The 13,511-nt window shown below is 44.5% G+C and overlaps 1 protein-coding gene across 2 annotated transcripts in view; it reads left to right on the forward strand.

The window, feature by feature from the left end:
• The window catches only part of LOC122552544 (zinc-binding protein A33), a 31,055-nt gene extending 20,856 nt beyond the window's left edge, over positions 1-10,199 (forward strand). For both annotated transcript variants that reach the window (XM_043695231.2, XM_043695234.2), the window contains exon 7: positions 9,723-10,199. In XM_043695231.2, coding sequence (XP_043551166.2) covers positions 9,723-10,022 — 300 coding nt within the window. In that variant the 3' untranslated portion in view covers positions 10,023-10,199. The remainder of the gene's footprint in view (positions 1-9,722) is intronic.
• The last annotated feature ends 3,312 nt before the right edge of the window (positions 10,200-13,511 follow it).

Below are 13,511 nucleotides of genomic sequence, written 5' to 3' on the forward strand. Positions count from 1 at the left end.
ACCATGACAGGGTTATAACAAAGTGGGAAAGCAACTGCTCCCACAATGAGGCTCTGGAACAAGCAAAGTCCCCAAGTGGACAAAGTTTGTGAATTATACAAATTAAAATAAAGATTGATTTTATTTCATTGTTGTCTGGCTGTTTACAGAATCTATTCTACCTTTATCCTCACTCTTTCCACACATGCAGTCTACAGCACAGTCCATCCAGTCCACCTCTGCAATGGCAGAGATTGTGCTCCACACCAACTTCCTCCCAGCTTCCATCATTAAACATTATCAGCACATTGGAATACGTGTGTGTGTGTACTTATGACTGTGCAAATCTGTCTCTGTGTGTCTGTTTGAGTGATTATGTGATTATGTCTGTGTGTCTGTATGTGTATCTGTGTTTGTGCATCTGTCTGATTGTGTGGTTATGTATGTGTCTGTGTATGTGTGTGCTTGTGTCTGTGTGTGTAAATCTGTCTTTGTGTATGTGTGAGTGTGTGTATCTGCCTGTATGTTTGTGTGTCTGTATGTATGTATGTGTGTTTCTTGTGTATGTGTATTTCTTTGCTCCTATGTACAACAATTTATATTAGCCCTTTCTCCAATTTCAGTCTTAGCTTTCTTTACTAGCAATCTCCTCTGTAGTCCCTTCTCTTCTAGCTCTTTCTCCTTCCCCCCCCCCCCCCATCTGTCCCTCTGCTAGTTTGCTACTAACTCTCTCCTTTCCCTTTGGTCTTCCTCCACTGTCACCCTCTTCTCTGGTCTCTTCATTTGCCAGCATCCCTCTGTTTCAATTTGTCTCTTTGTCCTTCGCTCTTTCTCTCTGTCCACACTCTCAGTTGCCTCCTTGTGCTTTTTACACTTCACTCTCTCAGGGGATGTGGCTGTTGCCGATTGGGCCACCATTTCTTGCTCTAGTTGTTGTCTCTAATTGCCCCTGAATGGAGTGTCTCACTCGGCCTTGTCAGAGGGCCATTAGGAGTCAGCCCCGATGCTGTGGGTCTGGAGGCACATCAAGGCCAGACTGGGTAAGGAGAGCAAGTATTCCTTCTTGAAGGAACCAGAGAATTTTTGCAGCAACTGATGGTGGTTGCCATGTCAACCATTGAGAATAATGAGAACCAAAACAAACTGGGACATTCCAATCAATGGTTCCTCTGCCATTTCTGTCTCTTTCCCCTCCCCTGTCGAGACATAACGGTTCCCTCCTGTCCTTGTGTCAAGCTGATATCATACTCTCATTGTATTAATTATACAACTTCAAATAAATAGGGATTTTATTTCAATGTTGTCTGGGTGTTTACAGAATCTATTCTATCTTTGTCCTCACTGTGTCCACAGACAGAATCTATACCACAGCCCATCCCATGTCAGTGGGTGTGCCCCATTAAAGACCCTAACATCGGCATCTCCTTCCCTTCCTCCTTTCAGAACCTGCTTAAAGCCTGCCTATTCGACCACGGTATGAATCATCTGTCCTAATGCCGTCATTTTAAATTCAATGTCAAGTTTTGCCTGGTTTGCGCTTCCTTCTATAGTGCTGCTTTATAAACACAAGCTTTTATTGTTAATCAGAACATAACTTGTTCAGATTTAGATGGTTTTGGCTGTAGAGTGTATAGAATTTATGATAAAATATTCCTGGTGCCCTTACTTCCTTCATTTCCCAGGAGTGAGTCTGCAGCTGTCCAAGGCATTGGCCTGTTCTCATCAGCTACGTCTGATGCTGCAACTTGCTGCAAAGCCCTTATCTGTATTCAGCCGCTGAGCTCAGACAGATCACTCCCAGTGCCAGCCGCAGTCAGGCACTCAGCAGCATCATAGTCACTCATTAACAGCAGCCAGGAGCAATGGGCAAAACAAGAATACACACACACACATTAACAGACAATCCTGCACACTGCTACACAGGCAAACATGTCATTTACATGCACAAACACACACACTGACACACATACACAGACATACACACTGACACATACACATGCAGCATTTACATGGGAATACCACCCCCCTGCAAGTTCCCCTCCAAGCCATTCACCATCCTGACTTGGAAATATATCACCATTCCTTCAGTGTCGCAGGGTCCTGGAATTCCCTTCCTATGGGCATTGTGGGTCTACCTACAGCATGTGGACTGCAGCGGTTCAAGAAGGCAGCTCATCCCCATTTTCTCAAGGGGCAACTAGGGACAGGCAATAAGTGCTGGGCCCAGCCAGTGTTACTCAGATCTGTGAATGAATAAACATATAAAATAGAACCTTAAACACAGAGAAATATACAAACAATCCCACAAAGGAATACATAAACAATTTCACACACTATAATAGACAACACATACAATGGAATATGAAATCACACACAGAAATGTGCAGACAAGTCCCACTGCAATGATTTGAGCATCAAATTTAAATCTGACCCTCCAATCCAGTGTTGAGGGGATGCTGCATTGCCAAAGGTCTAATGTTAATGGCTTCTGATCCAAAACAATTACACTTGATGACATATCCCAATGACCAGTCACAGCTTCATGAAGAGACAGAAACATTATGGATCCTAGTTAGTCAATACATCAGACAGAAACTGCTGGAGAAACTCATCTGGTCTGGCAGCATTTGTGGAGAGAAACAGAGTTAATGTTTTGAGTGGAAAGTGAGGACTGCAGATGCTGGAGATCAGAGCTGAAAGTGTGTTGCTGGAAAAGCGCAGCAGGTCAGGCAGTATCCAGGGAACAGGAGAATCGACATTTCGGGAAGAAGGGCTTATGCCCGAAACGTCGATTCTCCAGTTCCCTGGATGCTGCCTGACCTGCTGCGCTTTTCCAGCAACACATTTTCAGCTCTAATGTTTTGAGTGCCCAATGACTTCAGAACTGAAAGAAGCTGGAAATGTGTATTTTGTGATGCTATTAACAGAAGGGGGGGGGGGGGGGGGAGGAGCAAGTGGAACAGATAATGAAGGTGCACAAAGTAAAAGACAAAGGCAATAATGATGCTGGTAAAGGAGGAATAGAGATCTAAAATAGGTGCAAATGATCAGTGTGAAAATAAATCCACTCTGCTAGGGCAAAGCGAACGAGATAGAAACAAGACCCAGCCAGGGATGATGTAGGATGTAAGTAAAATAGAGGACAGAGGTCATCCATTTGTGGGTCTCAATATTGAGATCTAAATGCCATAACGTTATGAGGGGATATTGTATAAATTAGTTGCTTTCACTATAACTGAAAAGGTTAAGTCTTGATATTAACAAAGTTGTCAAGATATCAGCAGGAAAAGATAGGGTAGATAGAGACAAATTATTTCCACTGATCAAGGATTCCTGAACTAGAGGCATAGTCTGAGAATTAGGGTCAGACCATTCAGGAGAGATGTCAGGAAGCATTTCCGCACACAACGGGTGGGAGAGGTTTGGAATTCTCTTCCACAAAGGGCAGTGGTTGCTGGGTCAGTAGTTAATTTTAAATCTGAGCGAGATAATTTTTTGTTGAACAAAGTTATTAGGGATATAGACTTGGGCCACAGATCAGCCATGATCTCATTGAAAAGTGGAACAGGTCTGAGGGGCTGAATGGCCTCCTCTTGTTCCTATTGCCCAAGTGCAAAATGAGGTATTGTGTCCCCCCAGGCACCCCCCTCCCCCAGCTTGCATTGCAGCAAAAGGATCACTATTTTCCAGCGGCTTCTGAGGAAGGGTCACTAGCTCAAAATGCTAATTCTGTTTTTCTCTCCACAGATGCTGCCAGACCTGCTGAGTCTCACCAGCATTCTCTTTTTTTCATTTCAGATTATGTTTGGTTTTATATTGGTTTTCATTATCCAATATACATGCTGGATAAAGTTTAACATTACTCTTTAACAGAAACTGTTTGTTTATCCAGTCTGTCCCATTTCCACCTCCCCTGCATTTGTATAGCCTACATAATCTTTATGATCAGGTCTTTTACTGACTTGTCTGTGAGTTGTTGTTGGCTGTTTGTCTGGTTTCTACACATTCCTGAAGTGACGAACATTCTCCCAGAAACACGATTTAGTTTGTGTCAACACTCTGGATGCAATCATCCCGTTATCCTTGCTGCAGGAAAATAGCTCCATGTCCTCCCTCGCTGGCATCTCATTGTCTGATAAGTTCATCACTGCAGTACACCTCAGAGGGCCATCAGTCTGTAAAATTCTTTACAGTGGAGGGCTGTCAAGACTGGGTCATTAAGTATATTCAAGGCTGAGAGAGACAGATTTTTAATCAACAGGGGAATCAGGAGTTATGGGGAAGATACATAAAATCTCCCAGAAATACTAGAGAACAAAGGATCTGATGAAAATTAGGAACCAAAATAAATTAGGATTCATAAAATTGAGATAAAAAGTGTGGCGCTGGAAAAGCATAGCTGGTCAGGCAGTATTCGAGGAGCAGGAGAGTCGACATTTCAAGCATAAGCTCTTCATCACATTCCTCATGAAGAGCTTATCTCCTGCTCCTCGGATGCTGCCTGACCTGCTGTGCTTTTCCAGCACCACACGTTTTGACTCTGATCTCCAGCATCTGCAGTCCTCACTTCCTCCTTCATAAAATTAATATCAATAAGTATGGAGATGGTACTCAAAACATTAACTGGATTGAAGGTTGTTAAATTCCCAAGGACTAGATGCCATGGATATCAAAGTGTTGAAGGTGGGGAATTTGGAGATGGTGGATACATTGGCAATCATATTTCAAAATTCAAAATCTTGGAGTAGTCTCTGCAGATCAGAAAGTAATGTGCAACTGCACTATTTAAAGAGTGAGGGCGAGAGAGAATGGAATAGTACAGACCTGTTAACTTGATGTCTTCAGCAGGAAAATAGTAGAGTTTATGATAAAAGATATGATAACTGGGTATTTAAAACAATTGATCAGTCAACGTGGATGTACAAAAAGAAAATTATGACTAACAAATTTGCTCGGGTGTTATTAAGGATGTTACTTGTATCATAGAGAAAGCAGAACTAGTGAATGTGGGGCATTTGGATTTTCAAATGGCTTTTGATAAGGTCTCAAGCTAAGAGGTTAGTAAATAAAATGAAAGCACGTGGGACCGGGCTTCATGTACCAGTTAGCATTGCGAATTAGTTAACAGAGACTAGGATTATTTTCAGGATGTGAGGTAGTGAGCAAGCAGGAGGTCACAGCACTTCACAATCTGAATCAATGATTTGGATGTCGATTCCTATCATAGTGTTTCTAAATTTACAGAAGACAGTAAACTGGTAGGGGATTGAAGTTGTGAGGAGATGAAGAGGAGCTTCAGGAGAACTTGGAGTGGGTTAAGTGTATGAGCTAACTAGAATACCATGTTAAGAACTGTGAGGTTATTCACTTCAGACATAAAACACAGAAAGGCAGAATATTGAGGAGTATGACTGTTCAAAGGGATGAGTAGGCAGAGAGCAGATGATGAACACAAAGGGACTGGTGGTCTGAGGTGCACTTGTTTTAATGTGAGAAGTGTAGAAGGTAAGGCAGCTAAATTAGGGCTTGGATTAGTACCTGGGAGTATGATGTTATTGCTATTACTGAGACTTGGTTGAGGGAAGGGCATGACTGACGACTAAATATCTCAGAATATCAATGCTTCAGGAGGAATAGAGAGGGAGGTAAAAGGGGTGGAGAAGTTGCATTACTGGTCAGAGAGGATATCAGAGCTGTGCTAAAAGAGGGCACTATGGCGGACATGAACAGTGAGGTATTGTGGGTAGAGCTCAGGAATAGGAAGGGTGCAGTAACAATGTTGGGGTGTACTGCAGGCCTCCCAACAGCGAGTGTGAGGTAGGGGTACAAATATGTAAACAGGTTATGGAAAGATGTAGGAGCAACAGGGCGGTGGTTATAGGAGATTTTAATTTTCCCAGCATTGATGGGGATTCACTTAGTTTTAGAGATTTAGATGGAGCAGAATTTGTAAGGAGCGTCAAGGAGGGTTTTCTAGAGCAGTATGTCAATAGTCCAACTCGAGAAGGGGCCATACTGGACCTGGTGTTGGGGAATGAGCCCGGCCAGGTGGTTGAAGTTTCAGTAGGAGATTGCTTTGGGAATAGTGATCACAATTCCTAAGTTTTAGAATACTCATGGACAAAGATGAGAGTGGTCTGAAAGGAAGTGTGCTAAATTTGGGGTAGACCAACTATCGAAAAATTGGGCAGGAGATGGGGAATTTAGATTGGGAGCAGCTGTTTGAAGGTAAATCCACATTTGATATGTGAGAGGCTTTTAATGAGAGGTTGATTAGAGTGCAGGATAGACTTGTTCCTGTGAAAATTAGGGATAGAAATGGCAAAATCAGGGAACCTTGGATGACATTGTGAGATGAGCTAAGAGGGAAAAGGAAGTGTGCATACAGTCTAGGCGACTGAAAACAGACCTGAAAAACGTGTTGCTGGAAAAGTGCAGCAGGTCAGGCAGCATCCAAGGAGCAGGAGAATCAACGTTTCGGGCATAAGCCCTTCTTCAGGACAAAGCTTTGGAAGAATATTGGGAATGTAGGACCAATCTGAAACAAGGAATTAAGAGGGCTAAAAGGGGTCATGAAATATCTTTAGCAAGCAGGGTTAAGGAAAATCCCAAAGCCTTTTATTCATATATAAGGAGCAAGAGGGCAACCAGAGAAAGGGTTGGCCCACTCAAGGACAAAGGAAGAAAGTTATGTGTGGAATCAGAGAAAATGGGTGAGATTCTTAATGAGTACTTTGCATCGGTATTCACCGAGGAGAGGGACATGAGCTTGAGGTTAGGGATAGATGTTTGATTACTCTAGGTCAAGATGGCATAAAGGGGGAGAAGTGTAGGGTATTCCAAAAGGCAATAAGGTGGAGGTCCCCAGGTCTGGATGGGATCTATCCCAGGTTACTGAGGGAAGTGGGAGAGGAAATAGCTGTGGCTTTAAAAGGCTGGGCTAATCCAAGTGATTACAGACAGGTGAGCCTGATGTCAATGGGAGGGAAGCTGCTGGAAAAGATACTGAGGGGTAGGATCTATTCCCATTTGGAAAACAATGGATTATCAGTGATAGGCAGCATGGTCTTGTGCATGAAATGGATGGAGAATGGGCTGGGCAACAGGAGACAGAGAGTAGTAGTGGAAGGGAGTTTCTCAAAATGGAGACCTGTGATCAGTGGTGTTCCACAGGGATCCGTGCTGGGACCACTGTTATTTGTAATATATATAAATGATCTGGAGAAAGGTATAGGTAGTCTGATTAGCAAGTTTGCAGATGACATTAAGATTGGTGAAGTAGCAGATAGTGAAGGGGTCTGTCAGAGAATGCAGCAGAATATCAATAAATTGGAGAGTTGGGCAGAGAAATGGCAGATGGAGTTCAATCTGGGCAAATGCGAGGTGATGCATTTTTGAACATTCAATTCTAGAGCAAACTATACAGAAAAGGGAAAAGACCTGGGGCAAATTGATATACAGAGAAACCTGGGCGCTCAGGTCAGTTGTACCCTGAAGGTGGCAACACAGGTCGATAGAGTGGTCAAGAAGGCATACGGCGTGCTTTCCTTCATCGGACAGGGTATTGAGTACAAGAGTTGGCAGGTCATGTTACAGTTGCATTAGACTTTGGTTCGGCCACATTTGGAAGAATGTGTACAGTTCTGATCGCCACACTACCAACAGGATGTGGATGTTTGGAGAGGGTGCAGAGGAGGTTCATCAGGCTGTTGTCTCGTATGGAGGGCGTTAGCTATGAAGAGAGGTTGAGTAGATTAGGATTATTTTCATTAGAAAGACAAAGGTTGAGGAGGGACCTGATTGAGGCCTACAAAGTCATGAGAGGTATAGACAGGATAGATAACAAGAAGCTATTTTCCAGAGTGGGGGACTCAATTACGAGGGGTCAGAAGTTCAAAATGAGAGGGGAAAGGTTTAGAGGAAATATGCATAATATGCATGGAAAGATCTTTATGCAGAGGGTGGTGGGAGCCTGGAACGCGTTGGCAGTGGAGGTGGCAGAGGCGGGCAGTATAGCATGATTTAAGATGTATCTAGACAGACACATGAATGGGCAGGGAGCAGAGGGACACAGATCCTTCGAAAATAGGTGACAGGTTTAGATAGAGGATCTGGATCAGTGTAGGCCTGGAGGGCTGAAGGGCCTGTTCTCTGTTCTTTGAAATCTATACATTTCAGGAGACTAATGGTATAGGATTTTAGATTTCTGAGCAACATTAGGCCATTTGGCCCATCGAGTCTGCTCCACTATTCAACTGTAGCCGACATGTTCCTCAACCCTGTTCTCTTGCCTTCCTGCTGTAACCCTTGACCCCTTTATGAATGAAGAACCTATCATCATGGGAATACAGAGACAGCATGGGCTAGTGGAATCAGGGCAGATGATCAGTCACCCTCCCGTTCAATAGCAGGACAGGGCTCCTCCCCTTCCTGGTGATTCTCTGAAATGATGATGTCGCTGTTGTCACTGGTCCATTTCCTGGAAGACTGAGATCAAGCTGTACTCAGTCACCAGAGGGAACATCCCTGCTCAGGCCCGAAGATATAAACGTAGCAACAGGAAGCAGCCTGGACCACATCCAGTTTGCTGCATGTGTTAGAGATTAAATCAATTACTCTCGAAACAGCGTGGAACGTGATCAATCTAAATGACATCAGCCCCTTGTATTCAGGCTCAGAATTAACCTGTAAGAATCATAGAACCCCCTCCAGTACAGAAAGAGGTCATTCAGCCCATCATGCCTGCACTGACCCTCTGAACCGCATCCCACCCAGCCCCCTCCCCTTTCTCAAGGCTAATTCACCTGACCTGCACATTTTGGACTGGGTATAGCAATCAGAGCAAACCCACACAGACACGGGAAGAACGTGCAAACACCACACAGATAGCCCCCTTGAGACTGGAATCGAACCCAGGAGCCTGGTGCTGTGAGACAGCACTGCTAACCACTGAGCCACCGTGCCATCCTAAAGAGGGTGAGGTACGTTTCCCCAAACAACAGGGGCGAGATGGGAGGCATCATACTTGCAACCAAACTGATTCAGCTGTCACGGGAACATAGCAACAGGGGTAGGACATTCAGCCCCTGAATCCTGCTCTATTGGCAGCACGGTGGATCTGTGTTAGCATTGCTACCTCACAGCACCAGGGACCCAGGCTCAATTCCAGCCTCAGGTGACTGTCTGTGTGGGGTTTACACATTCTCCCCGTGTCTGCGTGGATTTCCTCCGGGTGCTCCGGTTTCCTCCCACAGTCCAAAGATGTGCAGGTCAGGTGAATTGGCCATGCTAAATTGTCCATAGTGTTCAGGGATATGTAGGTTAGGTGTATTAGTCAGGGGTTAAATGGAGGGAAATGGGTCTGAGTGGGTTACCCTTTGGAGGGTCAGTATGGACTTGTTGGGCCACACTGTAGGGATTCTGTTCAATGAGGTCATGGCTAATTTGTGGCCTAACTCCATATCCCTGCCTTTGTTCCACATCCTTTAATACCTTTATTACCAAAAGATTATCTCTCTCAGATTTCAAAATTAGCAACTGATCCAGCATCCCTTGCCCTCTGTGGAAGGGAGTTCCAAACCTCTCCCACCCTTTGTGTGTAAAAGTACTTCCTGACATCTTTCCTGAACATTCCAGCCCTAATTCTCAGACTATGCTCTTAGGTCTAGAATCGGTAACCAGTGGAAATGGTTTATCTTTATGTACCCTGTCTTTTCCTGCTAATATCTTGACAACTTTTATAGGTACGCCATCGAGAGCATTCTGTCTGGATCTGTCACTACCTGGTATGGCAACTGTACCATTCAAGATCGAAGACGGTTACAGAGAGTGGTGAACTCGGCCCAGACAATCACAAAGGCCAACCTCCCATCTATAGAATCCATCTACCAGGCCCTTTGTCAAGAAAAGACCGTCAGCATTCTCAAAGATCCATCCCACCCTGGCAATGTTTTTCTACAACCTCTACCATCGGGGAGAAGGTACAGAAGCCTGAACACACGCACCAGCCAGTTTCAAAACAGTTTCTACCCTACTGTTGTTAGAATACTGAATCGACTCACAAACTCTTAACACTCACCTGTACCTGTGTTTTTGTTTTTGCCGCTGTTTACCTATTATTTACTATCTATGCGACTTAACTCTGTGATCTGCCTGTGCTGCTCACAAGACAAAGCTTTTCACTGTGTCTCGGGACACGTGACAATAAATTCAGTTCAATATCAGCCCTTACCTTCCAAATTCTAATGAAAATAGGTCTAACTTGTCCAATTTCTCCTCATAATCCCTGAAGTGCAGGTCTCATTCTTGTAAACCTACAGTGTACTCCCTCCAAGGCCAATCTTTCCTTCCAAAGGTGTGGTGTACATATCTGCTCATGGTGCTCCAAGTGGGGTCTACCCAGGGTTTTGCATAGTTACAGTGTAACTTCTGCATCCTTGTACTCCAGACCTTGAGATATAAAGATCTGCATTCCATTAGCCTTCTTGATTATTTTCTGCGCCTGATTGTGACATTTTAAAAATCTACACACCTGAATCCCCAAGTCTATTTGGAAACACACTCTATAGAATTTCATGCCATCTAGGAAGTCCCCTGATCTCTCCTTTATCACTCCAAAATGGATAACCTCACACTTACTGACATTGAACTCCATCTGTCACAGTTATGCCCATTCCCTGAGTCTATCAATATCCATTTGTCGTTTTATGGTATCATTTATGCTGCTGCCTAATTTTGCGTCATCAGCGAATTTGGATAATTGACTTTCCATGCCAGCATCCAAGTCATTAGTAAACAACGTGAAGACATTGGTGAGACCACATTTGGAGTACTGCGTGCAATTCTGGCCGCCCTGTTTTATGAAGGATGTTATTAAATTGGAAAGGGTGCAAAAAAGATTTCTGAAGATGTTGCTGGGAATTCAGGGTTTGAGCTACAGGGAAGAGCTGAATAAGCTGAGACTATTTTCCCCGAAGCATCGGAGATTGAGAGATGACCTTGTAGGGGTTTTTAAAAACATAAAAGGCGTAGATAGGGTGAATAGCCAAGGTCTTTTCCCCAGGGGATGGGAGTCCAGAACTAGAGGCCGTAGGTTTAGGGTGAGAGGGGAATGATATAAAAGGAACATAAGGGGCAACGTTTTCACACAGAGGGTGGTACGGGTATGGAATGAGGCTGCCAGAGGAAATGGTAGAGATGGGTACAATTACAACATTTAATAGACATTTGGACAGGTACATAAATTGGAAAGATTTAGAGGGATATGGTCAAGCACAGACAAATGGGAATGGCTTGGTTTAGGAAACCAGGTTGGCATGGACGAGATGGGCTGAAAGGCCTGTTTCCATCCTGTATGACTCTATTAGGGAGAAACATTTGGTGTCTGAGATTAATGTCGAGGGAATTACTGGGCCAAGGGGCAGTGATTGTCACGGAGACAATACTGAATCCAAGCAGAACAATATTTGTATTCATTCACAGCACGTGGGTGTCGCTGGCTGGGCCCAGCATTTATTGCCCCGTCCCTAGTTGCCCCTTGAGAAGGTGGGGGTGAGCTGCCTTCTTGAACCACTACAGTCCATGTTCTGTGAGTTGACCCACAATGCCCTTAGGGAGGGAATTCCAGGAGTTTGACCCAGCAGCATGTGAAGGAACGGCGACATATTTCCGGGTCAGGATGGTGAGTGGCTTGGTGGGAACTTGCAGGAGATTGTGTTCCCATGTATCTGCTGCCCTTGTCCTTCCAGGTGGAAGTGGTCATGGGTTTGGAGCTGTCTAAGGATCTTTGGTGAATTTCTGCAGCGCAGCTTGTCGGTAGTACACTGCAGCTACTGAGCGTCGGTGGGGGTGGGGGGCGGGGGGGATGGAGGCAGTAGATGTTTGTGAGTGTTGTGCTAATCAATTATAGGAAGGATGTGTAAGCTTTGGAAAGGGCTCAGAGGAGATTTATCAGGATGTTGCCTGGTATGGAGGGAAGATCTTATGAGGAAAGGCTGAGGAACATATGGCTGTTTTCATTGGAGAGAAGAAGGTTGAGAGGTGACTTAATCGAGACGTATAAGATAATCAGAGGGTTAGGTAGGGTGGACAGTGACAGTCCTTTTCCTCAGATGGTGATGGCTAGCACAAGGGGCATAGCTTTCAATTGAAACCACTGCTGATTGTCATAACACCCAATGGGGATGGAAACTGGGCTGGCCTACATGTGACTCCAGACCTGCAGCTCTCTGGTTTACTCTGAAGCGTCATCTGGGCAACTGGGATGAGCAATAAATGCTGGCCCAGCCAGCCACACCCTCATCCTGTGAGTGAATTTTTTAAAAAAACCCTCTGGTCCTAGACTCTCCCATGAGGGGAAACATCCTCTCAGCCTTGACACTGTCATGCTCCTTAGGAATCCTATGGGTCTCAATGAGATCACCTGTCATTCTCCTAAACACCAGTGAATGGAGTTCCAACCTGTTTAATCTTTGCTCATAAGACAATCTCTCCATCCTAGAGATCATCCCAGTGAAACTTCTCTGACCTGCCTCCAATGAAATGACATCATTCACTTAAATTTGGCACCAAAACTGCTCACAGTACTCCACATGTGGCCTCCCCAGCACCTTGTTGCATGCTTTTGAAAGTCAAGGAGCAATGATTAGATTCTGTCTTGTGATCATTGTTGGGAATGTATGTGGTACAAAGGTTATTTGTTGCTTTTCATCCCAAATCTGGACATTGAACAAATCTTACTGCACTTGGATTTGGGCTGGCTCTTTTTAAATTCATTCCCAGGATAAGGGCAACGTTGGCTTGGCCATCACTAATTGCCTGTCACACAGTTTAGAGTAAATTACATTGCTGTGGGTCTGGAGTTACATGTAAGTCAGGCCAGATAAGGATCGCAGTTTCTCCAAAGGACATCAATGAACCAGGTGAAGTTCATTCTGAAAATTGACAATGGTTTGGTGATCATCATTAGACTCCTAACTCCAAATTTTTATTGATTCCAAATTCCACCATCTGCCAGGGTGGGATTTGAATCCCAGTCCCTAGAACATTGCCTGGTTCTCCGGATAATATCACTAGGGCCACCACCTCTCCACTTCAGTATCTGAGGAATTATGGATAGTGCTGAACATCGAGAAACACAGGAGAAAATCACACAACACCAGGTTAGAGTCCAACAGGTTTATTTGGAAGAACTAGCTTTCAGAGCGCTGCTCCTTCATCAGGTGGTTGTGGAGTATATTATAGTGGAGTATATATAAGTTCTTATTATCCACAACCATCTGTTGGACTATAACCTGGTGTTGTGTGATTTTTAACTTTGTCCACCCCAGTCCAACGCCGGCTCCTCCACATCAGGAAAAAAGGAACGTGCATAGGCCATTCAGCCCCTCAGACCTGGTCTACTTCAGTGTAAAGTCTACACCGTCTCAAATGGCCATGGGGGCTGCTTTCTCATTAGACAGGTACGGTTTGGTGCTGGTTTAACGCGAGGGTCACCATGCCTCCAATCAACTGCACTAACTGACCCCCGCCAG

This window comes from Chiloscyllium plagiosum, unplaced genomic scaffold (assembly GCF_037043375.1).
Source record: "Chiloscyllium plagiosum isolate Xiang-an unplaced genomic scaffold, Cpla_swu_hap1 HiC_scaffold_10, whole genome shotgun sequence".
Lineage (NCBI taxonomy): Eukaryota > Metazoa > Chordata > Chondrichthyes > Orectolobiformes > Hemiscylliidae > Chiloscyllium > Chiloscyllium plagiosum.